Below are 27,223 nucleotides of genomic sequence, written 5' to 3' on the forward strand. Positions count from 1 at the left end.
GAAGAAATATTGAATTTAATTGATGAAAGGAGAAAATATAAAAATGCAGTAAACGAAGCAGGCAAGAAGGAATACAAACGTCTCAAAAATGAGATCGACAGGAAGTGCAAAATGGCTAAGCAGGGATGGCTAGAGGACAAATGTAAGGATGTAGAGGCTTATCTCACTAGGGGTAAGATAGATACTGCCTACAGGAAAATTAAAGAGACCTTTGGAGATAAGAGAACCACTTGTATGAACATCAAGAGCTCTGATGGAAACCCAGTTCTAAGGAAAGAAGGGAAAGCAGAAAGGTGGAAGGAGTATATAGAGGGTCTATACAAGGGCGATGTACTTGAGGACAATTTTATGGAAATGGAAGAGGATGTAGATGAAGATGAAATGGGAGATACGATACTGCGTGAAGAGTTTGACAGAGCACTGAACGACCTGAGTCGAAACAAGGCCCCCGGAGTAGACAACATTCCATTGGAACTACTGACGGCCTTTGGAGAGCCAGTCCTGACAAAACTCTATCATCTGGTGAGCAAGATGTATGAAACAGGCGAAATACCCTCAGACTTCAAGAAGAATATAATAATTCCAATCCCAATGAAAGCAGGTGTTGACAGATGTGAGAATTGCCGAACAATCAGTTTAATAACCCACAGCTGCAAAATACTAACACGAATTCTTTAGAGACGAATAGAAAAACTAGTAGAAGCCGACCTCAGGGAAGATCAGTTTGGATTCCGTAGAAATACTGGAACACGTGAGGCAATACTGACCTTACAACTTATCTTATAAGAAAGATTAAGGAAAGGCAAACCTACGTTTCTAGCATTTGCAGACTTAGAGAAAGCTTTTGACAATGTTGACTGGAATACTCTCTTTCAAATTCTAAAGGTGGCAGGGGTAAAATACAGGGAGCGAAAGGCTATTTACAATTTGTACAGAAACCAGATGGCAGTTATAAGAGTCGAGGGACAAGAAAGGGAAGCAGTGGTTGGGAAGGGAGTAAGACAGGGTTGTAGCCTCTCCCCGATGTTATTTAATCTGTATATTGAGCAAGCATTAAAGGAAACAAAAGAAAACTTCGGAGTAGGTATTAAAATCCATGGAGAAGAAATAAAAACTTTGAGATTCGCCGATGACATTGTAATTCTGTCAGAGACAGCAAAGGACTTGGAAGAGCAGTTGAACGGAATGGATGGTGTCTTGAAGGGAGGATATAAGATGAACATCAACAAAGGAAAAACGAGGATAATGGAATGTAGTCGAATTAAGTCGGGTGATGTTGAGGGTATTAGATTAGGAAATGAGACACTTAAAGTAGTAAAGGAGTTTTGCTATTTGGGGAGCAAAATAAGTGATGATGGTCGAAGTAGAGAGGATATAAAATGTAGACTGGCAATGGCAAGGAAAGCGTTTCTGAAGAAGAGAAATTTGTTAACATCGAGTATAGATTTAAGTGTCAGGAAGTCATTTCTGAAAGTATTTGTACGGAGTGTAGCCATGTATGGAAGTGAAACATGGACGGTAAATACTTTGGACAAGAAGAGAATAGAAGCTTTCGAAATGTGGTGCTGCAGAAGAATGCTGATGATTAGATTGGTAGATCACATAACTAATGAGGAGGTACTGAATAGGATTGGGGAGAAGAGGAGTTTGTGGCACAACTTGACCAGAAGAAGGGATCGGTTGGTAGGACATGTTCTGAGGCATCAAGGGATCACCAATTTAGTATTGGAGGGCAGCGTGGAGGGTAAAAATCGTAGGGGGAGACCAAGAGATGAATAGACTAAGCAGATTCAGAAGGATGTAGGTTGCAGTAGGTACTGGGAGATGAAGAAGCTTGCACAGGATAGAATAGCATGGAGAGCTGCATCAAACCAGTCTCAGGACTGAAGACCACAACAACAACAACAAGTGACGATGACATAAGTGACGATGAAAATACATAACAAGAAACTGCTTCTCATTCAAGTAATTCATAGTCTGGTGATTCAGTAGAGAGAGTTAGCCGGCTCTCAAGTAGTTCATATTTTTGAGGTAAAAATCGATTAAAGTGGTCTACCCATCCACCAGCTAGGTCCAGAGCAGAGGTCACATCATCATCACTCACCTGCCTGGTCTCATCGATACAGTTCCTGAAAAACGCATCATGTCACCAATTCAATCACGGCAGTTGCTGATATCAGATGAAATGATCGCACATATTTGCACTCACACTAATCAGAAAATAGCAGAATATTCAGAAAAGTATTAAACTAATTCTACTTCCACTAACAATGTGAGTGTTATGGAAATGAAAGCGTTCTTTGGGTTGTTACTGTTATCAGGTATATTGAAATCTGGCCATGAAGACATACAGAGTTTATGGGCAACTGCTGGAAGAAGCCGAGATATATTCAGAATAACGATGTCAGTGAAGCGATTTATGTTCCTGTTATCTGCTTTGAGATTTCAATATATGAATTCTAGGGAAGAAAGAAGAACTAATGTAAGCGCTACTCTCACTCCGAAATGTTTAGAAATTTCATTCTTAACTGTCAAAAAAAAAAAAAATTGCTGCTCAGAATATTTGACAGTTGATGAACTGCTTTGCTCTTTTAGAGGGAACTGTTTTTTCAGGGTTTACATGAACTCGAAGTCTGCTAAATATGGCATCAAGATTAAGTGCCTTTGCGACGCTAAAACACATTGTTTATTCAATGCTTTTATCTATGTGGACCACAAAAAAGAGGAAAATATTATTTATGTGGCCATAAAACTGACAGCAAACAATCACAAAAACGTGACACATGTTTTAAATTCGTCTGTAAATGGCATGCAGGAAAAGAAGTGTTGGGTACCAAGTGTCATTCTTCGTTCATGTACTGATATAGATAACATTTGGACAGTTCCATGTTTCGTTTTCATTATTTTTGTTTCTGACTGATGGCATGTAGATCGTTATTTATGTTAAGGGGAAGTTATGAGAAACCCCATAGTGTATCTAGGTTTTTTGATGTAAGCCTTTTCGGTAATCATACAGCATTCCAAAGTAACATACCAAAAATCTCACAAAACATGAAACATAGGACTTAAAGCTACACAAATAATACAATGTAAAATTTTTAATCAATAAAAGTTTATTTATATTTGAAATATAATTTATTTTAATACAATCATTATGTATTTTCATATGAATTATATCTTTTATGGGGATTATGTTGAATTTTTATTTAAGGGTCCATTTGGAGCCGCGATTATAGTTATGTTCGATAAAATATCGCTTCCATTTAAGGGTTAACATCCATGCATTCCAATAACCAAAATCCGAACATTCGATTCACGCCAAACCTCTATAATGAGGTACTGGTTTCGACGGACGACATATGCTTATCAGTCCCTAACAAACTATTGGGAATGGCTGCCGCGAATCGAGCCTCAAACAACAGTTTTGTTCACAATAATATGACGTTGACTAATGAGCACATTTGTTGAAACGAATGTTCTGGGATTGGTTCCAGAACAACGTATAGGCTATGAAACAACCATGCATACATTGTTATTGATAGTATATCCTACATGCCCCAGGAGGTAAAATTAGAACGTTGCCATTTCATTTATTTTGAAAAACGTATGGTCGGAATAAAGTCGTACACTTGCAGCTGCGTCATCTGGAACTGCAGCAACTCCTTTCGATAGTCGCCAAACATCACATTCAGCAACAAAACTACTGTCGACTGTTCAGTCACTGTGATATCTTGTAAGGGATCCGTGATCCCACGAACATTGATGCTAGTATCCGACGCCCAGGTTGATAGTAGACAGGAGTCGATTGTCAAGCGTTGCAGTAGGCAGTGAGACTAGTGTCGAGTGCGGAGTAGTACTGGAGAATATCGAGTGAGAAGTGGTGCTGGAAAGACGGACAAGAATGGTGGCCGAGTAAAATTCACCGGAGTATGACGAGTGAGCACGTCCCCCTGATTGTCGTGGGGTTGACCCTCACTAATACCGATTTGCGAGTGATATGGAACAGAAAGTGACAAGTGCCGAATTACGTGTTTCGCGTCAACCGCGTCGGCCAGCAACAACCATGGATTGCAGTGAGGATTGTTGTGAATGTTAACCATCAGCATTGGGTGTGACGAAGTACTGAAAATCAACAACCAATAAAAAGATATAACTGTGATTAGACGTGTAAGGCGAAGGTAGCAACTGCCTCAGCATTTGTGTGTTAGTAGGAAATATATATATCAGTTTGTACATCACAACCTTTGTGGTCCTTAATAATAGACAAACTTTCTATCATTTCCACTACTCAATCTCAGAACAGCCGCACTCGGTTGAAATACCCCCAAAACCAACAGAAAACCGATAGCCTTTCTTCCATTAAGCACATGGTCATATAATCGTAATAATTAACTGTTTGGCGGCTTCGGTAAATTACACAAAATACAATAAGGCATTTTAATCGGGGGTGTTTCATTTTGGCTCCCGTAAAAAGGACAGTTGCAATCTTCGGATCCGATCAATGATTTATTAAGCTCCATTTTTTGTTTCAGTGGAAAGACATTTGCAATTATCGGACGATTTTAGTGCAAGAATAATTCGGTATTGTCGTTACCGTGACAAAAATTATAGTGTTCCAACTAGAAACAGTGTAATGTAACGTATTTATGGTGAAATTAGAAATCACGGGAACGAAACACATTATTTAGACAATACAGTGCAAAAGTGACTGAGAAACAGTAAACAGTTTGTTTTTACGAGTTGAAATGACAAGAGAAGTGTTAATAAATAATGTACTGAAGTATGGACACGAAAACCAGCGTGAATTACTATAAAATTCGTTCTCTAAGAAAAGGCGCGTTTGTGCATAATAGCGAGTGAACCAGCCAAAATTCCTTTACAAGAGTATCAGGAACATGTTTTCAAGTGACTTTGTATCCGAAATTGTTTTTTGAATGGGGTAAATCCCTCAATTTGATGTGGACTGATAAACTGTTACTGCATTCGCGAGTGTTGTCTCTGGCGTAATTGTTGGATGACGTCACCCAGAGTGTGAGCAGCTAACGAAAGCATCTGAAGCAGTGAAGAGGTTCAACACGCCGCGACATCAAGGATTTAGACAGCGGAGATGTACCACACTGACCAGTGACTACAGCAGATCCAAGTGGCTGAAGTAGAAACAACGACGACGCGGAGTTCGACATCTAGTGGCGTACCCCGGAAGTACACGACGCCTGCGCCACCTACCCGCCGATGAACAAAATACGTGACAACAGCTCCATCCCGTCGCCAACCACCGAACTACGAGACTGCGTCAGCGCGATACGCCGCGAGCTTCGCTTTGCACATGGAACCACACCAGCTACAACGACGCTTCGCCTGACAGCCGCCGCTCCGGAGGAGCCAACGCCAACACGACTAGTAGCGCGACTTCAAACGTGAAGACATCGCGACTTCGACAAGCGTCGAGGGGTGAGTGAGGACGAGTTGCTGGCGCGAGACTAATTAATATTGCACTATCTTCAGAGCGCGGAAGGGACTTCAAAATAAATTTGACAATTGCAGAAATTATAAGAACAATATTTTTTAACATTTTTTTGCAGATTTTCTCTGAAGCCTGGTATGCTAATATGCGCTTGTGTTCATCCTGTACAGCGCAGAATGGTGCCTCATTTGCATTATTTATTGTAAACTACATATTTATATGTCTTATAAGTTGTGTGTATGTTACTTCGAGATTTTGTGTAAAAATGCAGTCATTGCTGTTTGATGTGGATAGGCTTCTGTAATTTATGGTGTTCAATGGAGAGGTCTATTTTGTCGGTCTGCATTAACCTAATACAGTGAAGGATTATTTCGTTATTAGCTAATTAGTAACTGTTTGGGTTACTTGGAGGTTATTTTAATTTTATTTTATTTCTCTTTCTTGTCTGTGCATAGTGAATAGTTAGAATGGATCCTGAATTGAAAGAAACGGTTGTGGAGGAGGTACTTAGAAGAATGGAGATAGGGCAGGAGGACAAGGATGAGTCAGAAATTGGTAGTAGTGGAATGTCAATGGACAGCCCATTGGGTCTTTCAACCAGTTACCCTGAGACAACAGTAAAAACAATTAGAAAGGAACTGAGTCATGAGGATGGAGAATCGCAGTCAGTAATACTTAAGGTGCTCCAAGAAATCGACAAGCATATGGGAGAGATGCTCCAAGAAATCAACAAACGAATAGAAGGGATGTCCAAAGGAAGTAAAGAAACCAACAAATGTATAGAAGAAATGTCCAAACGAAATGAAGAAATTAAGAAAGAGTACAAAGAAAGCAAGAAAAGTATAGCAGAGATGTCCCAAGAAAACCAAGAAAACTTAAGGAAAGGACTGCAGAAACTCCAGGAACAGATGAGAATAACTCTTCAGGAGAGAGATGACAAGCTACAGGTGAAGATAGATAAACTCCAAGAAGGGATGAACGATATGAGAGTAGAGATAATCGGAAAAGCTGAGGGAGATGAGAAGGATGTCAAAACTAAATTGGAAGGGAGAATGCGAGAAATGGAAGCATATCATAACCAACGGATTGAAGATGTGATGCAAATTCAACAGCAGTGCCAAGTGAATATTGGTAAATTGGGAGTTTGGCAAGTGAAATTGGACGAGGCTGTGGAGCATGTAGTCACAAATGAGATCAAACAGCTGTAGGAGGGAGTCCAACAGCTAGAAACTAAAACCAAAGAGATTGATAGGAAGATAAATAGTGCCACCGTAACAGTAGGAGAGAGCAAGTTCGTTACATTAGTAAATGCTGATAATAGGTATACCCAGACCAACATGGGGCAAAAATACAAACCCAAAGGGGCATTACATCCAATGATATTTACTAAGTGGTTACGAGGAGTTTTCCCAGCACATTTACGAGATTCAGATAAAATTCAGTTCGCAATAGGCAGAATGGAAGGTGAAGCTTTCACCGGGGGAGTAAGGAAGAAAGAAGACGTTACCAGCTACAGTCAATTTGAGGAAGAATTTTTAAAGAATACTGACCCAAAAGTCACCAATGTGCGACACTTGATGATTTACTGCATCGCAAGTCCCTTAATATTTGGAGAGGTATCTTGAGAGAATTTGCTGAGCATCTATGGGAGTTGAATGAAACATTGGAGCAGCCATTGAATGACGACATAATGATATCAGCAATTAAAAGGAGGTTAAGTCGTAGGATGCAAGAAAACTTATCTGGAAGCCTGATTAAAGATAAAGATACTTTAATGGAAGTATTGGAGCAATTAGAAACTATTCGTTCACAGGAAAACAATCAGATATGTGATCAGAACCAAGGTGCAAATAATTACCGTCAAAATCAACTTAATGGCCCACCGAATTACAGAAGTAGAGGTGGAGGTAATGGACATATGAACCATGGCAATGGTCGACAGTTTTACCACAATCATGGGAGAGATTATGATGATAATGACAGGAATTATGAGAGGGGAGAAGATAGACGAAGGGATCATGAGGTACGAATTGAAGAAAGTTAGTTGTAGGGAACCAGCAACTCTTTTGCTGGTATACCAAGTGGCGATTGGTACACTCCCAGCCAGGTGAGACTTCATTTCTCATTTCAAGTTTCACTCCTCTACCATCTTTCTCTATCCCTAGATTGAGAAAGTTAAAGTATAGTACTTAGAATAGGTAGTGGTCATCCAAATAATACAGTCAGGAACCATATAGCAAATTTATAGTTCACTCATATATGGACAAGTAGTTAAGGTGTAGGGAGCCAGCAACTCCTTTTCTGATATACCAAGTGGTGACTGGTACACTCCCAGCTGGGTGAGACTTTATTTCTCATTTCAAGTTTCACTTCTCTACCATCTTTCTCTATCCTTAGGTTAAGAAAGTTAGTGTACAATAGTTAGGATTGGTAGTGGTCATCCAAGTAATTAAGTCAGAAACCACATAGCAGATTTATAGTTGACTTAAAATAAGGATAAGTAGTTACTGTTCATGTAGAGTATGAGATGTCAAAGAATCAATAAGTCAAAAATCAGCTTAGTGTCAGTACGTTGCAAAATTATTAGTTCCAGAAGTAATAAAATGAGAACTAGATCAGAGAGCTAATGTTTATAAAATGTGCTGGGAAGCTAATTGGTCCAACAAGAGTTTGTGTAATCTTACAGAGTTGTTTTATGCGGCATGAAAAGGTCAAACAATTGTAAGAGAATTGAAGTAATGTATCAGCTTGTAAGTAGATGAACATATAAAGAAACAAATACATGAGGAAATAGTTGTTGAATAAATGATGTGAAATATTATGTACAGAGAGACTATGGAGTAGTATTTTTATGCAGTTATTGCAGCGAATATGGAGGATTGATGTAGGTTGAAGATATATATTTATTTGCAGTTGAAGTTGCTGTGAATTTGAGGGAGTTATGTGTAATGAAGTGTATTGAGTATGAGATGTTTGAAGTATTGAAGTATATGGAGGATTGATGTAGGTTGAAGACATATATTTATTTGTAGTTGAAATTGCTATTAAGTTGAGGGAGTTATGTATAATGAAGTGTATTGAGTATGAGATGTTTGAAGTATTGAAGTACGTCATTTAGCACATGACAACATCAGTTTGCAAGTTACTTGTAGGTATACATGTTGATCTAAAGTGTGCTGATAAAACAGAAAGTGTAACTCATGAGTAATGATTAATTCATGTATCCAATTAGCTATCAGAGTCAATTATGGTTGTGCTTAGGTCAAGCTTTAGAAGCAGAAGTCTGGCACTGTGTAATGAATAATAAATATCCATATAGCAGATTTGAATTAATGTCAATATAACCGGAAATATTGTACCTCTCATGTAAGCTTTAGTGATAACAATTCACATATGGCAGTAATGTTTGGCAAAATGAAATGATCAGTAATTTAAAATTTTTCATTGGGTGACCACCTTAGTTATGGCGATGCAAATAGTTGTGTAAGACATATTTAGTGGTATAATGGAGCATTTAATATTATTGAATCTGTAGAGGTATGAGGAATTGTAAAATAATTGCATAAGTCAAGGTGTAAATGCTATATTTTCTTTTGATATTCAATTTTGCTTGTGTTAAAGACTCAAATGAATAAGTTGTGAATTTCTTCCCTAAGTTTGATGTGTGTTGCCCAAGTGAGTTATAAGTTAGAGTGATAGTAGTATGGACGGCAGGAACCCTGCTAAAAAGGACGGCATACCAAAAGGGTAGCTGGCATTCAACCTGTTTGTTTTCTTGTCTTTGCTGTAGTTAGTTATAAGAGATTAACCAGTAACAAATATGTAGTTAATGGCCCAGACAAACCTTTGAAAATGAAGATTTTTGGTAATTGAATGTAAGACAGTTTTCGAAAAATATTTACCATGCTATGTTAATTAAGATATATTGATGTTGTATAATGTTTCTGTAGGGGCAGTTTGCTACCAAAGTCAATAGGGTATTATTTGTGATACGATGTAATATTCAGTGTTTGAACCAGAACTTAAATGTTCCTCATTTTCATTTATATGCTATGTGATAATTTTTCCTATTATTCTTTTCCCCTGTGGCTACAAAGAAGGTTTTTAGGGCGGGGATGCAAGGGATCCGTGATCCCACGAACATTGATGCTACTATCCGAGACCCAGGTTGATAGTAGACAGGAGTCGATTGTCAAACACTGCAGTAGGCAGTGAGACTAGTGTCGAGTGCGGAGTAGTACTGGAGAATATCGAGTGAGAAGTGGTGCTGGAAAGACAGACAAGAATGGTGGTCGAGTAAAATTCACCGGAGTATGACGAGTGAGCACGTCTCCGTGATCGTCGTGGGGTTGACCCTCACTAATACCGATTCGCGAGTGATATGAAACAGAAAGTGACAAGTGCCGAATTACGTGTTTCGCGTCAACCGCGTCGGCCAGCTACAACCATGGATTGCAGTGAGGATCGTTGTGAATGTTAACCATCAGCATTGGGTGTGACGAAGTACTGAAAATCAACAACCAATAAAAAGATATAACTGTGATTAGACGTGTAAGGCGAATGTAGCAACTGCCTCAGCATTTGTGTGTTAGTACGATATATATATATCAGTTTGTACATCACAGCCTTTGTGGTCCTTAATAATAGACAAACTTTCTATCATTTCCACTATTCAATCTCAGAAGAGCTGCACTCGTTTGAAATACCCCCGAAACCAACAGAAAAAGCAGTAGCCTTACTTCCATTAAGCACACGGTCATATAATCGTAATAATTAACTGTTTGGCAGCTTCGGTAAATTACACAAAATCCAATAAGGAATTTTAATCGGGGGTGTTTGAATCTCCATTGAGGAGGGGGTTAGGTTAGTGGAGGTAGGCCAAATGTACAATCCTACACCATATGGTGGGTACTCTGGGTCCTGCCATCTTGATTGACATCACGGCCCCCATCTTGGATGATGTCACGGTGTCGATCTCTGCTGGCGACGATATGAACTAAGTCAGTTGGAGTCCAGACTCAGTGGCGCACGCACTTGTTTGAAACTGGTTAAATAATAAAGACAAGTACATTTTTCCCACAATTTTAATAGATGTGACGAATTATCATGTTGGAATTTGAACTTCCCGCCATTTCCTGGGGGAGGGGTGGTTGGGTTAGTGGAGGTAGCCCAATTGAACTTCTTCCCGCCAAAATCCGCCATCTTGGATAACGTCATCATGGCGCTCTCAGGTGGCAACGATATCATCTATACCAGTTGTGCTCTAGAGCTCGTGGCGAACACACATGCTAGAAAGTGGTTAAATAATAAAGAGAAATTCCTTTTTCCCACCATTTTTCCTGGTGTGACGCATTATCCTGCTGGTATTTGAATTTCGTGCCAATTTTTTTTTCTGGAGGGTTAGGTTAGTGGAGGTAGCCAAATTGACCTATCTTCCTGCCAAAATTCTAACTTCCCGCCAAAATCCGCCATCTTGGATGATGTCATGCACTGTTGCCAAGTCTACAGGCCACCATCTTGGATGACGACATGGCTGCCATCTTCGATACATCTGGCATAATGGAAAGTGTGGCCACAGCAGCCTTGGTTCTCTACTGCGCTGATACATTTGGACACGACTCTTGACAGGTGACACGTACATAAGCTTCCTGTCTGATCACCTGCATCCATTCGTGTCCATTGTACATTCCAACGGACTTGGGCAATTCCAGAAGGACAATACAACACCCCACGCGTCCAGAATTGCTACGGAGTGGCTCCAGGAACACTCTTCTGAGTTTAAACACTTCCACTGGTCACCACACTCCCCAGACATGAACATTATTGAGCATAAGTGAGATTTCTTGCAACGTGCTGCTCAGAAGAAATCTGCACCCCTTCGTACTCCTGCGGATTTATGTACAGCCCTGCAGGATTCATAGTGTCAGTTACCTCCAGCACTACTTCAGACAGTAGTCGAGTCCATGCCACGTCGTGTTGCGGCACTTCTGCATGCTGACGGGGCCCTACACGAAATTTCCTTGGTTCTTCAGTGTATATAACATTCAAATGCTTAGTGTGTGTAATTAGTTATACGTGCAGATCATTCACCTTCCTACATGTAGACATAATGTAGACATACATAGTGTAATGTGTATAACTGCAGATATTTCTACTGGTGACTGAGAACAGTATACTAAACAATATTATATCAGTACTTGCGCCATTTGCAGACTAATAATTACGGCTGTTAGTGGTCATACGTTTTAGATGGGTTATTATTCGCAAGTACAAATGACACAAGCAAGCCATTGAAAGTGTACTTTTCTATGGGCAGAAGATCAGGTATTGAAGGGTGGATGCGTAGAGGCAAAATGAAAGTCTATAGTGACAGGAGTAGTCCATTTTTACGTACAATTATGACGGTGAAGTACACAAGATATATAAAAAAACTGAAAAATGTATATATGGTTGCTAAATCCTTAAGTGCATATACAATTTAAGTTAATCTTATTAAACTTTATTTCGTGTGTCAAAAATCTTTAATTTTTGTGTCAGAAAAATCTGATAAAAAACAAATGTAATATGCATAAAGGAGAGACATCTTTCGTTATTCAGGAAAGAGACCAGATATTATAGATAAACCGTAGAGTATTAACAAAATGCACACAGCAGTATAATGTTCACTGACGAAAGAGAGACACTGGAGCAATCGACTGTTCTCTGTTGACCACATAGGGGCAGAAACGAAAGTAGGAGAAGAATTGTGAAAGCATCACGGTTTTTGAGTATCGAGGAACAGGGTGTGTAGTCTCCAGACGGACTTGCATTTAGAGCAAAACATCTTTCCAACTCTGATTCCTTGGCCACCAAGTTGTCTTGGCGTGGAATACGAGGACCACGGTGAGGTACAGCTATCTGTCCTCAGCAGGGAGCAGCCTCAACGACAACAACATTTAATGTGTAAGCACTGTAAGTTGTGTGTGGATATATGTACAAAGAGACATAACCAACGAAATGTTTGACAGAACACAAAATATAAACATTTCCTTGTGGTTACAAGTGTGTGAAAGGAAAAGCCAACAGCCAATGCACAAAAGATGTGTATGTGAGTATGCAGTGATTCTGTATACCTGCTTCAATATTGCCTATATGTGAAAGGGAAGTCCATGGTGTAAGCTGTTCTGAATCAGCAGCTTAAATGTCCAAACGCCACCTCTATTAACCCTTTAGCGACAGGTAGATGCGAGTGCATATTTCGTCCAAGCTATCCCTTTCCATGATGTTAGACCTGGCGCACGGCTCAGCTCCAGAAACAGGTGTTCCTCCTGCGGCAGTGCGTGTCTGCGGCCAATCACTGGCACTGAAGACAGTTGACAGTGATCAAGGAACAGCGACAGGTCATACATAAAGCACGCCAGTGGCGAGACGCAATCAATACATCCACTGCACGATTAACAACAGTGAAGTCATTGACGACAGTGCCACTAAAGCAGTTATTAAACACGTTTTCGGAAACTAATTCACCAAAGAAGACGAAGTAAATATTTCTGAAGTCCGATAAAGAACGACTGCTTAGATGAGAAACATAGAAGTAGAGACATCCACGGTATAGCATAGCAGGTTAAATCACTTAATAAACGCAAGGCCTCCGGTCCATATTGTATCCCACTCAGGTTCCTTTCCGATTATGCTGATGCTGTAGCTCCATATTTAGGAATTATATACAACTGACTGCTCACTGAAAGTTCCGTACCTAAATTCTGGAAAATTGCTCAAGTCACACCAATACCCAAAAATGGAAGTAGGAAAAATCCGCCGAATTCCAGACCCACATCAATAACGTCGATTTGCAGTAGGGGAACATACACTGTGTTCGAACATTATGAATTACCTCGAAGAAAACGATTTATTGACACATAGACATCACGGATGCAGAATACATCGTTGTTGTAAAACACAACTACCTCTTTATACTCATCAAGTGATGAGTGCTATCGACAGGGGATGTCAAACTGATTCCAAATTTTTAGATTTCCAGATGACTTTCGACGCCGTTCCTCACATGCGTCTTCTAACCAAACTGCATGAATATGGAAAATCGCCTCAGTTGTGCGACTGGCTTCGTGATTTCCTCTTAGTAAGATCACAGTCCATAGTAATAGACGGAAGGTCATCGAGTAAAACAGAAACAATATCCTGCGTTCTCCAAGGAAGTGTTATAGGCCATCTGTTGTTGCCGAGCGGGGTAGCCGCGCGATCTTGGGCGTCTTGTCACGCTCCGTGTGACTCCCCCCGTCGGAGGTTCGAGTCCTCCATCGGGCATGGGTCTATGTGTCGTCCTTAGCGTAAGTTAGTTTATGTTAGATTAAATAGCGTGTAAGCTTAGGGACGGATGACCTCAGCAGTTTGGTCCCATAAGACCTTACCACAAATTTCCAAATTGTTCCTGAACAATATTAACGACATAAGAGACAATCTGAGTAGCCCTCTCAGATTGTTTGTAAATGATGCTGTTATTTACCGTCTTGTTAAGTCATCAGATGACCATAACGAACAGCAAAATGATTTAGATAAGATATCTGTATGGTGCGAAAAGTGGCAATTGAAGCTGAATAAAGAAAAGAGTGAAGTTATTCACATGAGTCTTAAAAGAAATCCAAAGAAATTTTGATTACGCGATAAGTCACACTTAAAATTAAGGCTGTAAATCCAACTAAATAATTGGGGATTACAATTACAAATAACCTAAATTGGAACGATCACGTATATAATTTTTTGCTTAGAGCCAACCAAAGACTGCATTTCATTGGCAGAACGCTTAAAAGCTCCAACAGCTTTACTAAAGGGACTGCTTACACCAGACTTGTCCGTCATATTCTGGAGTATTGCTGTGCGGTGTGGGATCCCCATCGGGAGGGACTGATGGACGACATAACAGTACTGCGCTCGTTTTTCATTCATAATTGACTCTTGTCTTCCAAAGCTGAAAAAAAAAGTCTTTGTCTAAGGTGAAAGACGTAAGAGCAATACACTGGCGTATGTTTACGATTATTTGGTTTATTACGGAAAGGCAAGCCTACGTTTCTAGCATTTGTAGACTTAGAGAAAGATTCTGACAATGTTGACTGGAATACTCTCTTTCAAATTCTGAAGGCGACAAGGGTCAAACACAGCGAGTGAATGGCTATTTACAATTTGTGCAGAAACCAGATGGCAGTTATAGCAGCCGAGGGGCATGAAAGGAAAACAGTGGTTGAGAATGGAGTCAGATATGGTTGTAGCCCATCCCCAACGTCATTCAGTCTATGTACTGAGGAAGCAGTAAAAAAAGCAAAAGAAAAGTTCAGACTAGGAATTTAAATCCGAGGAAGAAATAAAAGCTTTGAGGTTTGCCAATGACATTGGAATTCCCTCAGAGAGAGCATAGGACCTGGAAGAGCAGTCGAATGGAACGGACACTGTCTTCAAAGGAGGATAAAAGATGAACTTAAACAAAAGCGAAACGATGATAATGGGAAGTAGTCGAATTAAATCAGGTGGGGCTGAGGGGATTAGATTAGCAAACGAGGCACTTAAAGTAGTAGATGACTTTTGCTATTTGGGGAGCAAATTAACTGATGATGGTGGAAGTAGAGAGGGTGTAAAATGTAGACTGGCAATGACAAGGAAAGCGTTTCAAAAGAAGAGAAATTTGTTAACGTCGAGTGTAGTTTTAAATGTCAGGAAGTCGTTTCTGAAAGAATTTTTATGGCGTGTAGCTGTGTATGGATGTGAAACATGTACGATAAATAGTTTATACAAGAAGAGAATAGAATTTTTCGAAATGTGGTGCTACAGAAGGATGCTGAAGATTAAATGGGTATACCACGTAACTAATCTGGAGGTACTGAATAGAATTGGGGAGAAGAGAAATTTGTGGCAAAAATTGATTAGAAGAAGGGATCTGTTCGTCTGCCTTTTTTTGAGGCATCAAGGTATCACCAGTTCAGTATTGGAGAGCAGCGTGGAGGGAGACCAAGATATGCATACATTAAGTAGATAGCCGTAGGTACTTTGAGATGAAGGAGCTTACATAGGATAGAGCAGCATCAAACCAGTCTCAGAACTGAAGACCACAGCAACAACAACAACCACAACAACATTTTTACGATAGAAATCAGGAAGGAAAGTTATTCATACAGGGTGACAATTCAAGACTGAAATTTTCACACTGCAGCAGAGTGTGCGCTGATATGAAACTTTCTGGCATATCAAAAGGGTGTGCCGGACAGAGACAAGAACTAAAGACCTTTGCCTTTTGCGGGCAAGTGCTCAACTATCTGAGCCACCCAAGCAGGACTCACGTCCCCTCCTCTGGGCTTCAGTTCTACCAGTACCTCGTCTCCTACCTTCCAAACTTCACATAAGCTCTTCTGCGAATCTTGCAAGGCTAGCACTCCAAAAAAGAAAGGATATTGCGGTGACATAGCTTAGGCACAGCCTGGAGGAATGTTTGCAGACTGAAATTTTCACTCTGCAGCGGAGTGTACGCTGATATGAAACTTCCTGGCAGTAGTGCTAGTGAAGTTTGGAAGGCAGGAGACGAGGTACTGGCAGAACTGAAGCCCAGAGGACGGGACGTGAGTCGTGGTTGGGTAGCCCAGTCGACAGAGCAGTTGCCCGCAAAAGGCAAAGGTCCTGAGTTCGAGTCTCGATCCGGCACACAGTTTTAGTCTGCCAGGAAGTTTGAGGGTGACAATTATTGACCTACATGAAATGAAATCGTCATAGCTTCTGAACGGTTTGCTTTATGACGTTCAAATTGCACCGTTGGCTGCGGGGGATGATGGGAATTAGTTTGCGTATGCACGTGCGCCTTGTTGTTGTCGGCTATGTGCACGAGAAAACGTCACGGTACAGCGTACCTGAACATATACCACTTGTGAAGGCCTAATACACGAGCAATAACAGCCCAAATGCGGCTCAAAGGAAGTGGTGCCACCGAGATCAAGATGAAGACAACCGGTCCGCGTGTGCTAATAATCAAGAATATGATTCGCAAGTTTGAGAGAACGGGTAGCTTTCGTGCTGACAGTGTTCGCAATGTCGGTGGACCGAAACGGATGGAAACGCCTGAAAACATCAAGACGACAAGCGCTGTGTTTCAAACCAGCCCCAGGAAATCTATCAGACGAGCTGCACAACAGCTGGGAATAAACTGGGAAGCACTGCGACGTATAGTTGTTGAAGGCCTGCATCTTTTCCCATACAAAATTCAAACTACTCAGCCATTAAGCCCGAGGGCCATGGAACAGCAGTTTTGTTTCGCCTACACTCTTGTCTCCAGAATTGACGAACAGGACTTTGATGTGAATATGGTTTCGTTTCGCCCCTAAGCCCACATTTATTTGGATGGGTTCGTCAATAAGTGAAATTGGCGCATTTGGTGGACTGAGACTGCGCATTCGGTGATCGAGAAGTCTCTTCACCCTCAACGGGTGACTGTGTGGTGTGCAGTCTCCAGTCACGGAATAATCAGTGCAATATTCTTTTGATGACTACCGAACGGTACATAAAGGTTTTGGAAGATGATATCATCACGATTATCCAAAATTACCCTCATTTCGATAAGATGTGATTCATATTGCTCGACCCCTTCGAAGCAGGGAATTGTTTGATGTACTGGAGGAGAATTCTGGGGACCGCATTCTGGCTCTGGTGTACCCAGGAGGCACGGGCATTGGCCTCGATTGGCCTCCAGGTTCTCTGGATCTGAATACATCGACTTCTTTCGGTGGGGCTATATTAAGGTCAAGGTGTAAAGCAATAGCCCAGAGACTATTGCTGACCTGAAAACAGCCATTCAGGAGGTCATCGTCAGCATCGATTTTCCGACACTTCAGCGGATCACGCAGAATTTCGCTATTCATCTGCGCCACCTCATCGCCAATGACGGCAGGCACATCGAAGATGTCATAACCTTAATCCGAATTTATGTAGTGACGTTTACATTTTGAATAAATTGTAACACGCCAAACTTTGTAACTAATTAACATTGTTTTTATTCTTCTTTATATACAGTCAGCAAGAAAAATGTATGCACACCATAAGGAACGAAAACTATTACTTATGTGTTTATTTTACAATTAATAATTCATCACATATGTTGTACAACTTTCAGCTTAGCATACGGTTACTTTAAGTGTTAAAATGTTTAGAGTCGGCGGCTATACACATAGCAGAATGACGAGCGGTCGTTAAAAGTCTCTAAGCACTATGGTACTTAACATCTGATGGCATTACTCCCTTAGACTTAGAACTACTTACACCTAACTAACCTAAGGACATCCCACATATCCTTGCCGGAGGCAGGATTCGAACCTGCGACTGTAGCATGAGCGCGATTCCGGACTGAAGCGTCTAGAACCGTTCGGCCAAAGCTTCCGGCTCGTCGCAACTATGTCAGTCACTGTTACAGTGGAGAATGCTGCACATGTCGCTGTACTCTCCTGGCGAAGTTCTTCCAGCGTGTGAAGTTCCTCCAGCCCCACAAGAAAAAGTCCGTAGGTGTTAGATCTGGCGACCGTGGAGGGAACTCAATGGGTCTTCTTCATCCAGTCCAATGCCCCAGCCGCAGGACACGATGGGAATTAGAATGGCCATCGAACACCCCATGTTGTTGTTGGCCACTTTCATTTGTATGGATTCGTTAGTAAGTGAAATTGGCACGGTTGGGGGACTGAGAGTCAGTATTTGGCGATCGAGATGTCACTTCACCCTCAATGGGAGACTGTGTGGTGTGCAATGTCCACTCATGGATTATCCAAATTCACCCTGGAGGTGCACTTTTGGGACCATTCTGGTTCTCATGCACACAGAGGCCACTAGCATGGGCCTAGATTGTATTCACTTTCAGATAAAACAGCTATGCCATGCATACCTGCTCTATTCTCCTGTATTACTACATGTAACACTTCTCCCCCTTCCTAAGTACCTGTTCGTTGAATAGATTAAAGGTAATTGTTTATAGTACACCACCCAGCCGGACTCGTTTGTGAACATGCGTAGAACCTGAGTGCACTCCAATGGAAGTCTTCTCTTTTATTATACAGCTTCCACATAACATATCGCTCTCTATGCCTATTCCTACTCTCTCCTGTATCTCAAACTTTATTTGGCCATTTTACATCATGAGACGTTTCCTGTATACCTACCAAAGCTATGTATTTACAATTTCAAATTAAGTTTAATGATATTACTCCTTCTTGGATTCTTCGTTTTTTTCCAAATCCAAACTGACATTCTGATTATCGTGTGTCAACTGTTCGTAGACAGTGGAAGCCTTTATTTGATAAGGCATTCACAACTAAGCTAAGACTTCGGTAATTTTCGTATTTTAAGACATTCCTCCTTTAAGGACAAATATCGTATAATGCTTTTTCCAAAATCTGAGGGCAAATTCCCCTGTTTCTATATGTTGCGCTAGGGAGTATATAACAGATTTCTAATTCCAATTCTTCCACATTCGACAAATTCAGCTAGAATGTTGTCTTCCCCAGGGCTTTCTTGTTTCTCGGATTTTCAGAGCTAGCTGATAGAAAATAAGTGCAATAAATAATAGTAATTTAAACTGTCAATTAAAGGATCAACCTGACCGTCTAACGTAGTAACTGGAACTGTGACTATTTTCAGCGCTAACAACAGCTTGTAATGAAGAACTTACACCAACAAAGGTCAGTTATCAGTACCATCTGCAACAATTTGGTAGGGTGTCATCAATTATCAAATGACGTAAAAAATGTGGGTTGAAAATATGGCATATTCTCTATGACTGGCCCTGACATATCCCCCTACAGTAATGGCTCCCAACCTTTCTGAGACTATTATCCCAGAGTGCAAACAGACACTAGCTAGAGCTCCACCTCCCCCACCCCACCCCCCTTCCCGCCCAAACACACACACTAAGTCATCGTCTTTAGCAATTAACTAAACTCCACTAAGAAGAATATTTCCTTTGAAAATTTTTATTTTGAAGGTGATGAAAGGTAAATGATACTTAGCTTTTGTAGACGTTTTATTAAACCTCAGACTAATGTGTCAATTATACAATTGGTACTTCTTATTTGTAATGATGTAGCCATTCTCATTGTGTCTAAGACTACTCAAAAATGGAAGTTAGCTAACTGTCTGCAGTGAAGTTATGCAGTTGTTACAAAACTTGTTTCCTCTACAGCACTTCTCTCTCTATTGACACTTGTGTCACCCTCACCCTGCACCTTTACTTAAATTCAGTCAAGTGAAAATTCGTGCACTCTACTTACTGTTCTGTATCACTTGATTGCTGGACTCCTTACTTCTGCAGTGTCAGAAACCGAACGATTTTAACTTGCCGACGCTTTGAGTCTGACTAGGTGCCACAAATAATAATAAAAATAAAGTACTGTACACATCTTACACTACAATAGTAGCCACTGCATAGTAAGTGTTGAGTTGAAGTTTAATATTTTTTCATTTATTATTATGAAGTGAGTGATGACGAAATATCTGGTCATTTGCTACAAATTTTTATGAGATATTTAAACATATGTGATCTATATGTCTCGATTTCTCCATCATGGTACAAAGTGAAAACTATTGCGTGCAGCAGGAGGATTATGTATGGAAGATGAAGTTCATATATTCGTTTGACAAGCTGTAGCATGCACCACATTATGTCATTCATTACTTCTATAATTTAAAAATAAAAATTAATTAATGTTAACTTATGTAATAACTATTACATTGTTGTGAAATAGTAATGATAAACATGATCTTTTAGAAATAATTTAGTATTGTGAGCGAAACACAGTTGGACACAGTTGTTTGTACCCCACATAAAATTTAATTTTATCCACTGGGGGAGGGGGGGGGGGAGGGGGCCGTTATGCCACTACCCTACAAAATATTGGGTGTTGTCATGTTGGAATATGTGAGAAGTTGCCAGCAAGCTATGCCCGCCACCTCTATATCATGTTTCTAGAAAGTCAGTCCAGACTGTGACATCAGTTAGTTGATCCCCTGTATCAGTTCCTGGAGAGAAACATGCTGAGCTAGCGGTTAGGGACAGAGGGACACAGATTTCAGACATAAAATATCATTGTTTTCTTACATAAGTGCAGAAATTGGGACTGTGTGTTGAATAAAATATGCTCTTAGTTTTGTGCTAGATCTCCATTTTGATACTTTGAGCAAGTAATTGTACAGAGAGACAAATGATAGGAGGCCTGTATTCCTTCCGTGGCATTTTTTACAACCAAATGGGGAAGTTTTAAGAGGAGATGTAATAGATTTTCAAAAGTATTATTTCCTTCATCTACACACTTTAATCTATGTTGTGTGTGAATTTTATCCTGATGGGAGCTTTATAAATGCCTTTAAATTGATAAAATGATTAACTCTGCACTGGCAGCCACTCCTACCTTTTACTTTGGGAAACTGTGTTCCAGAATCCCTCACAGTGGGACGAGTTCAGGAGGCTGAGGAGGCCACGGCCGTGGATCTGGGTGCCCTGCTGGACGCCGGGGACGGCGCTGTGGTGACTCTGCTGGCCGGGGACACGCGGCTTGTGGCTCACAGGGCTGTCTTGGCCGCCAGGAGTCCCGTGTTTGCGGACATGTTCCGTCGCGTCACTGTAGAGGGCAGCAGCAGCCAGCTCGTACTCTCGGACACAGAGGGTCCTGTGCTGCGCCAGGTGCTGGCATACCTCTACACCCTGCAGGTGCCCCAGCTGCCCAGCATGGCCCCACAACTGCTGGTCGCCGCCGACATATACGGCCTGTCGGTACTGAAAGCGCACTGTGAGCAACAGGTGGTCGCCCAGCTGTCTGTCGAGACTGCGGCAGTCGCAGGTGTTATCGCGATTAGGCATTCCGCCAACAGGCTGAAGCAAGCTGCCGTCGCGTTCATAAAGGCCCACTTGCTCCATGTGATGGCGACCCAGGGCTGGGCTGAGGCTGTAGTCAACGACCCACAAACCGTTGTGGAGTTGACTCATCTGATTGCAGAGACACCGACAGACACCAGGTAAGCGTGAGACAAGTTACAATTCTACGCTACACAACGATAAGTGTGTGTACTGCCAGGCCTACAATGTCCACCACAAAGTTTAATTAGATGTGCATGTGCAGTAAAATACACTACTACTGATATCCATTTTCTTGTATACACTATGTGATCAAATGTATCCAGACACCTGGCTGAATATGACCTAGAAATTCCATGAAGCCCTCCATCGGTAATGCTGGAATTCAGTGTGGTGCTGGTCCACCCTTAGCCTTGACCTCAGCTTCCACTCTCGCAGCCACAAGTTCAATCAGGTGCTGGATGATTTGTTGGGGAATGGCAGCTCATTCTACGAGGAGTGTTGCACTGAAGAGAGGTATCGATGTTGGTCGGTGAGACCTTGCACGAAGCTGGCGTTCCAATATATCCCAGATGTGTTCTGTAGCGTTCAGATCAGGACTCTGTGCGGGCCAGTCCTTCACAAAGACATTACTGTCATGCAACCACTCGGCCACAGCCCATGCATTATGAAAAGATGCTCTTTCATGTTGAAAGATGTAATCGCCATCCCCGAACTGCTCTTGAACGGTTGGAAACAAGAAGGCGCTTAAAACATGAATGTAGGACTGTGCTGTGATAGTTCCACGCAAAACAACAAGGGGTGCAAGCACCTTCCATGACAAATACGGCCATATCATAAAACCGCCGCCTTCGAATTTTACTGTTGCCACTACACATGCTGGCAGAGAGCGTTCACAGGGCATTCGCCATACCCACACCTTGCCATCCGATTGGCACATTGTGTACCATGATTAGTCACACCACACAACGTTTTTCCACTGTTCAATCGTCCAATGCTTACGCTTCTTACACCAGGCGAGGCGTCATTTGACATTTACCATCGTGATGTGTGGCTTAAGAACACCCGCTCGACCATGAAATCCTAGTATTGTCACCTCCCGTCTAACTGTCATTGCACTTGTAGTGGATACCGATGCAGTTCCGATTTACCGTGTGATGTTCTGGATAGATGTGTGCCTATTACAGATTACGACCCTCTTCAACTGTCAGCAGTCTCTGTCATTCAACAGATGAGGTCGGCCTGTACTCTTTTGTGCTGTATGTGTCCCTTCACGTTTCCACTTCGCTATCACATCGGACCTACGCATGTTTAGGAGTGTGGAAATCTCGCGTACAGACGTATGACAAGTGAGACATCAATCACCTGACCACATTCGAAATCCGTCAGTTCCGTGGAGTGCCCCATTCTGCTGAATCACGGTGTGTAATGTCCACTGAGGGCGCCAATATGGAGTACCTCGCAGTAGGTATCAGCACAATGCACCTAATATGAAAAATGAATGTTTCTGGGGGTGTCCAGATACCTCTGGTGACATAATGTATGTCATACAAATACCGGCGTTGTCTGCATTGGATTGTCACACACTAACTGAATAGCTTGTCTAAGTGCTCTCAAGGAACACGCATGCTCGAAGTAAGCCAACATAAAGACATTGTACTTCGCAACTAAGCAGGTTGAATGCCACAAACAAGTGCCGATGTCGAACATTTCAAATACGGTATCTCGTAAACGACTCGTACTTGGATCCTGCAGCAAACACCACTGACATTCTGAACTACGCTACTTTTCGTTTGTTAATGTCAATAGGAGTAGGTCTATTTAGAAAAGTGTATATTGGCACAACAAATACACTTCCTAGGTATTAGTACAATCAATGGATTGGCTAACAATACGGGCTCCAGACTACCAATCCACTGTATGAAAACAGCAGATGAAAAGCACTTTCAATACCCGCAATATTTCTGGAGGAAGCATTAGGTGATTCACCCTATATATTGGCAAAATAGTAAAATTTCTTCCATACTGACACTCTAACCTGGATCCTGGAAGTTGTTAAGGCCACTGCTGGCATAAAGTGGGAAATCCAGGTTCGGGTCCCAGTCTGGCACAAATCTTCTGATGTCATGAGTAAATTGTAGAGTGAGAATCTCATCGTATTTTAAACTGCAAACACATTTCTTATGCTAAATACAGCTGTGAACTGCAGCAGGGTCTGTACCTTCAGACATGCATCCTTGTCTGAAGGACATGCCATAGGAGGTTTTTAAACACAGGCACTGTAAGTAGTATTCATATGCCCAGGCAGAGGTCGTGGCAACAATAAGTAAGTTTCTTCCTGTGTGAGAGTTACAGTGATTGTCCTACAGCAAGACATGGAAACTCACGGTGATGTGTGGAGTTTTAGGTCGGTCACTGAAGCATCCTCGCATAGACGAAGTTTTTCGGCGACCATACTTGCACATTGAGAAATTCAGATTCTAGTCCAGGTCTGAGATCAAGCTTTTGACATCACCAGTAAACTGTACAGTTGGAGTCTCATCGTATTCACGATTGTGAATACGTTTCTTGTTCTTCACGCAGCTGTAGCTCAAGCAGTACTTGTTTCTTCAAACATGCAATGATGTCTGAAGGCCATTTCACAGTAGAGCCATAAACACAGACACTGGAAATAGAAATAGCACTTTCTGATGGCTCACAATGCTTTCGTTGAATTCTAATAACATTTTCATTAAATCTTTTGTTGGCAGATAAGTTAGCAAGAAGAGAATCATGCAATAGCCAAGATTTCCACAGCTACATGGATTATTTAGGTCTTATTTGCAGTCAACATTTCTATTGAACTGCATGTGTACAACAAGCTGTTATTTACGTTAGCTCCTGAAATGTTTGAAGAAAAAGGAAAATTAGCTGTGGCCACTGCAGGTTCCGTTCTAGTGATGGACACAGTGATGGACTGCTCAGATCACAGACAGACACCACAGTGACATGTGCTGTTGGCAGCTAGGGAAAGCCCGCTCTGTTCTCTGTGCTGTACATGCTACCCTAAATCTCTTCCTTCAAAGTACCCTCTGTTCTCGTTTGTTGTCTCCCCTGCTTCTGGGAATGAGATACCTATAAATGGCGTTATACTGTCTAAAGTGAAGGTGAAGAAGCGGAGCAAGTCTGTCGCTCCTTACCAGGACCAGGGAAACCTCTACACTATGTAGTGAAAAGTATCCTGACTCTCCATAAAACATACGTTTTTCATATTAGGTGCATTGCGCTACCACCTACTGCCAGGTACTCCATATCAGTGACCTCAGTAGTCATTAGACATCGTGAGAGAGCACAATGGGGCGCTTCGCAGAACTCATGGACTTCGAACGTGGTCAGGTGATTGGGTGTCACTTGTGTCATACATGTGTGCGCGAGATTTCCATACTCCTACACACCCCTAGGTCACTGTCCCCGATGTGATAGTGAAGTGGGAACGTGAAGAGACACGTACAGCAGAGAAGCATACAGGCCGACCTCGTCTGTTGACCGACAGAGACCGTAGACAGTTGAAGAGGGTCTTAATGTGTGATAGGCAGACATCTATCCATATGATCACATAGGAATTCCAAACTGCATCACGATCCACTGCAAGTAGTATGGCAGTTAGGCGGGAGGTGACAGAACTCGGATTTCATGGTCGTGTGGCTGCTAATAGGCCACACATCATACCAGTAAATGCAAACAATGTCTCGCTTGGCTTAAGGAGAGTAAACATTGTACGACTGAACCGTGGAAAAACCTTGTGTGGAGTGACGAATCACGGTACACAATTTTGCCATCCGATGGCAGGGAGTGGGTGCGGCGAATGCTTAGTGAACGTCATCTGCCAGTGTGTGTAGTGCCAACAGTAAACTTCGGAGGTGGTTATGATGAAGAGCAATTCGTGGGTGGTGATTGCATCTTTCAACCCGATCAAACACCTGTTCTTAATGCACGGCCTGCGGCGGAGTGGTTACACCTCAGTAACATCCCTGTAATGGACTGGCCTGCACAGAGCGCTGACCTGAATCCTACAGAACTTCTTGTGATGTTTTGGAACACCAACATCGTGCCAGGCCTTGCCGATTGACAAAGATACCTCTCCTCAGTGCACCACTCCATGAAGTATGGGCTGGCATTCCCCAAGAAACCTTCCGGCACCTGATTCAACGTATGTCTGCGAGAGTAGGAGCTGTCATCAAGGCTAATGGTCGGCCGACACCATATTGTATTCTAGCATTACCTACAGAGGACGCCACGAACTTGTAATTCAATTTCAGCCAGGTGTTTGGATACTTTTGATCAAATAGTGTATCTTAGAATGCTGCAGCACAGTTCGAGGTGTGCAGCAACGTATTTTACATTCCATATTCGTGACGTTTCCATTCTGTAAATCCTGAAATCTTCGTTGTAGTGGAGTAGTCAGTCACATTAGTCGCTACACCCATATCAGTACAACAGTTTTGTGTGTTTTGTATCTCCCTTTTACTTTCTAGATATATATGTGGGATTCGCTGACAATTTCTGTAACAAAATTCATCAACTCTAACGAACTATTCGAGGGGAATTAGAAAAAACGTTTTTGAAGTTTACTAAGCTCTAAGGAAAATGTCATTCTCAATCGGAGCATATATGGAAAATTTCTCTTAAAGAAGGTGATATAAAAACATAATTCTTGAACACCACATGACCACCTCACAAGAAAGGCGACAGGGTTTCACAACTGTTCTGCCGCTTCAGGCAGTTCCGCATAATGCTCTGTCTTCCTTCACATTTCCTTCCCACTTCTAGTCTTTTGTTTCTCGTGATACTGCCATACTTCAGTGCACTCCCTTGTGCAACACAAAAAGGAACGCGCTTTTTTGTGTCAAAACTCCGTAATTGGCTCTTAGAGGAGGCTCTGTCAAATATCTACTGACCATTCTTTGCTTAATTTTCCCTGTGGCTTTTGTAAATATTAGTCTTGCAGTGTTTTCTTCTGGTGGAACTTAGTGTTTTCCTTTTCTGACCTGTTCCAGTTATTGGTCCATCCCCAACCACATCAAAATGAAAGAGATCTTTATATCCTTCTATTCCTTTTTATGAACATATCACATTATAAATACTCACTATAATGTTACTGACTAGTAATTACCATAAATTACTTTTATTTTTAGATATATCTGAATATTTATGCACCACTTACTGAGCTGCTTCAAAAACTGGAATTCATATCCTTCACATAATAATCCTTACACTCAATGATTCATTTCTCATTTACTTTTATTGTTACAGAAGTGTATTTCATAATTATAAACGAAAATCAATGTTTGAATGAAAATGCTTATCGCCACAGCCATGTTTTCTAGATGCCTATTATTAACCTTAAATATGTAATTCTATCTGAATTATTTAGATGTAAAGTTGGGAAATCCACATCTTAACTTAAATAGCGTGCATGCCACAAGACCTAACCAGTATCTTCTTCATTGCCTCAAGCTATGTACACTATTGCATTGTACCTATCCATCTGCTTACCGTGACAACCAGTTCACACACAAGTATCCATCCACGTTACGTGCATATACATGAAGCCTCTCTTCTTATGTCAATCGTAAATTCATCGCCCAGTTTCTTCGTGAGATATCACAAACGTTAACCAACACACACACACACACACACACACACACACACACACACACACACACACAGAAAAACACACATACACACACAACTACAAGAGCCAAAAGTAGAAACTGCCACATCTTCAATAACATAGTTCTCATTTGATACACGTATCTCCAAACAGTTACTGCCATTGAACACCGCTGCTACATGTATCATTGTTTACAGAGCTCTGGAAATGCTTGTCTTTTTCCGTGACAACACTTACTTCATAA

At 41.4% G+C, this 27,223-nt stretch overlaps 1 protein-coding gene across 1 annotated transcript in view; it reads left to right on the top strand.

Annotated features, from left to right (window-relative positions):
• Positions 1–27,223, top strand: part of LOC124553313 (60 kDa lysophospholipase-like) — a 117,577-nt gene that overhangs the window by 66,347 nt on the left and 24,007 nt on the right. The window contains exon 2 of the mRNA XM_047127191.1: positions 20,911–21,487. Within this exon, the coding sequence (XP_046983147.1) occupies positions 20,911–21,487 (577 nt within the window). The remainder of the gene's footprint in view (positions 1–20,910; positions 21,488–27,223) is intronic.

Source organism: Schistocerca americana, chromosome 11, assembly GCF_021461395.2.
Source record: "Schistocerca americana isolate TAMUIC-IGC-003095 chromosome 11, iqSchAmer2.1, whole genome shotgun sequence".
Lineage (NCBI taxonomy): Eukaryota > Metazoa > Arthropoda > Insecta > Orthoptera > Acrididae > Schistocerca > Schistocerca americana.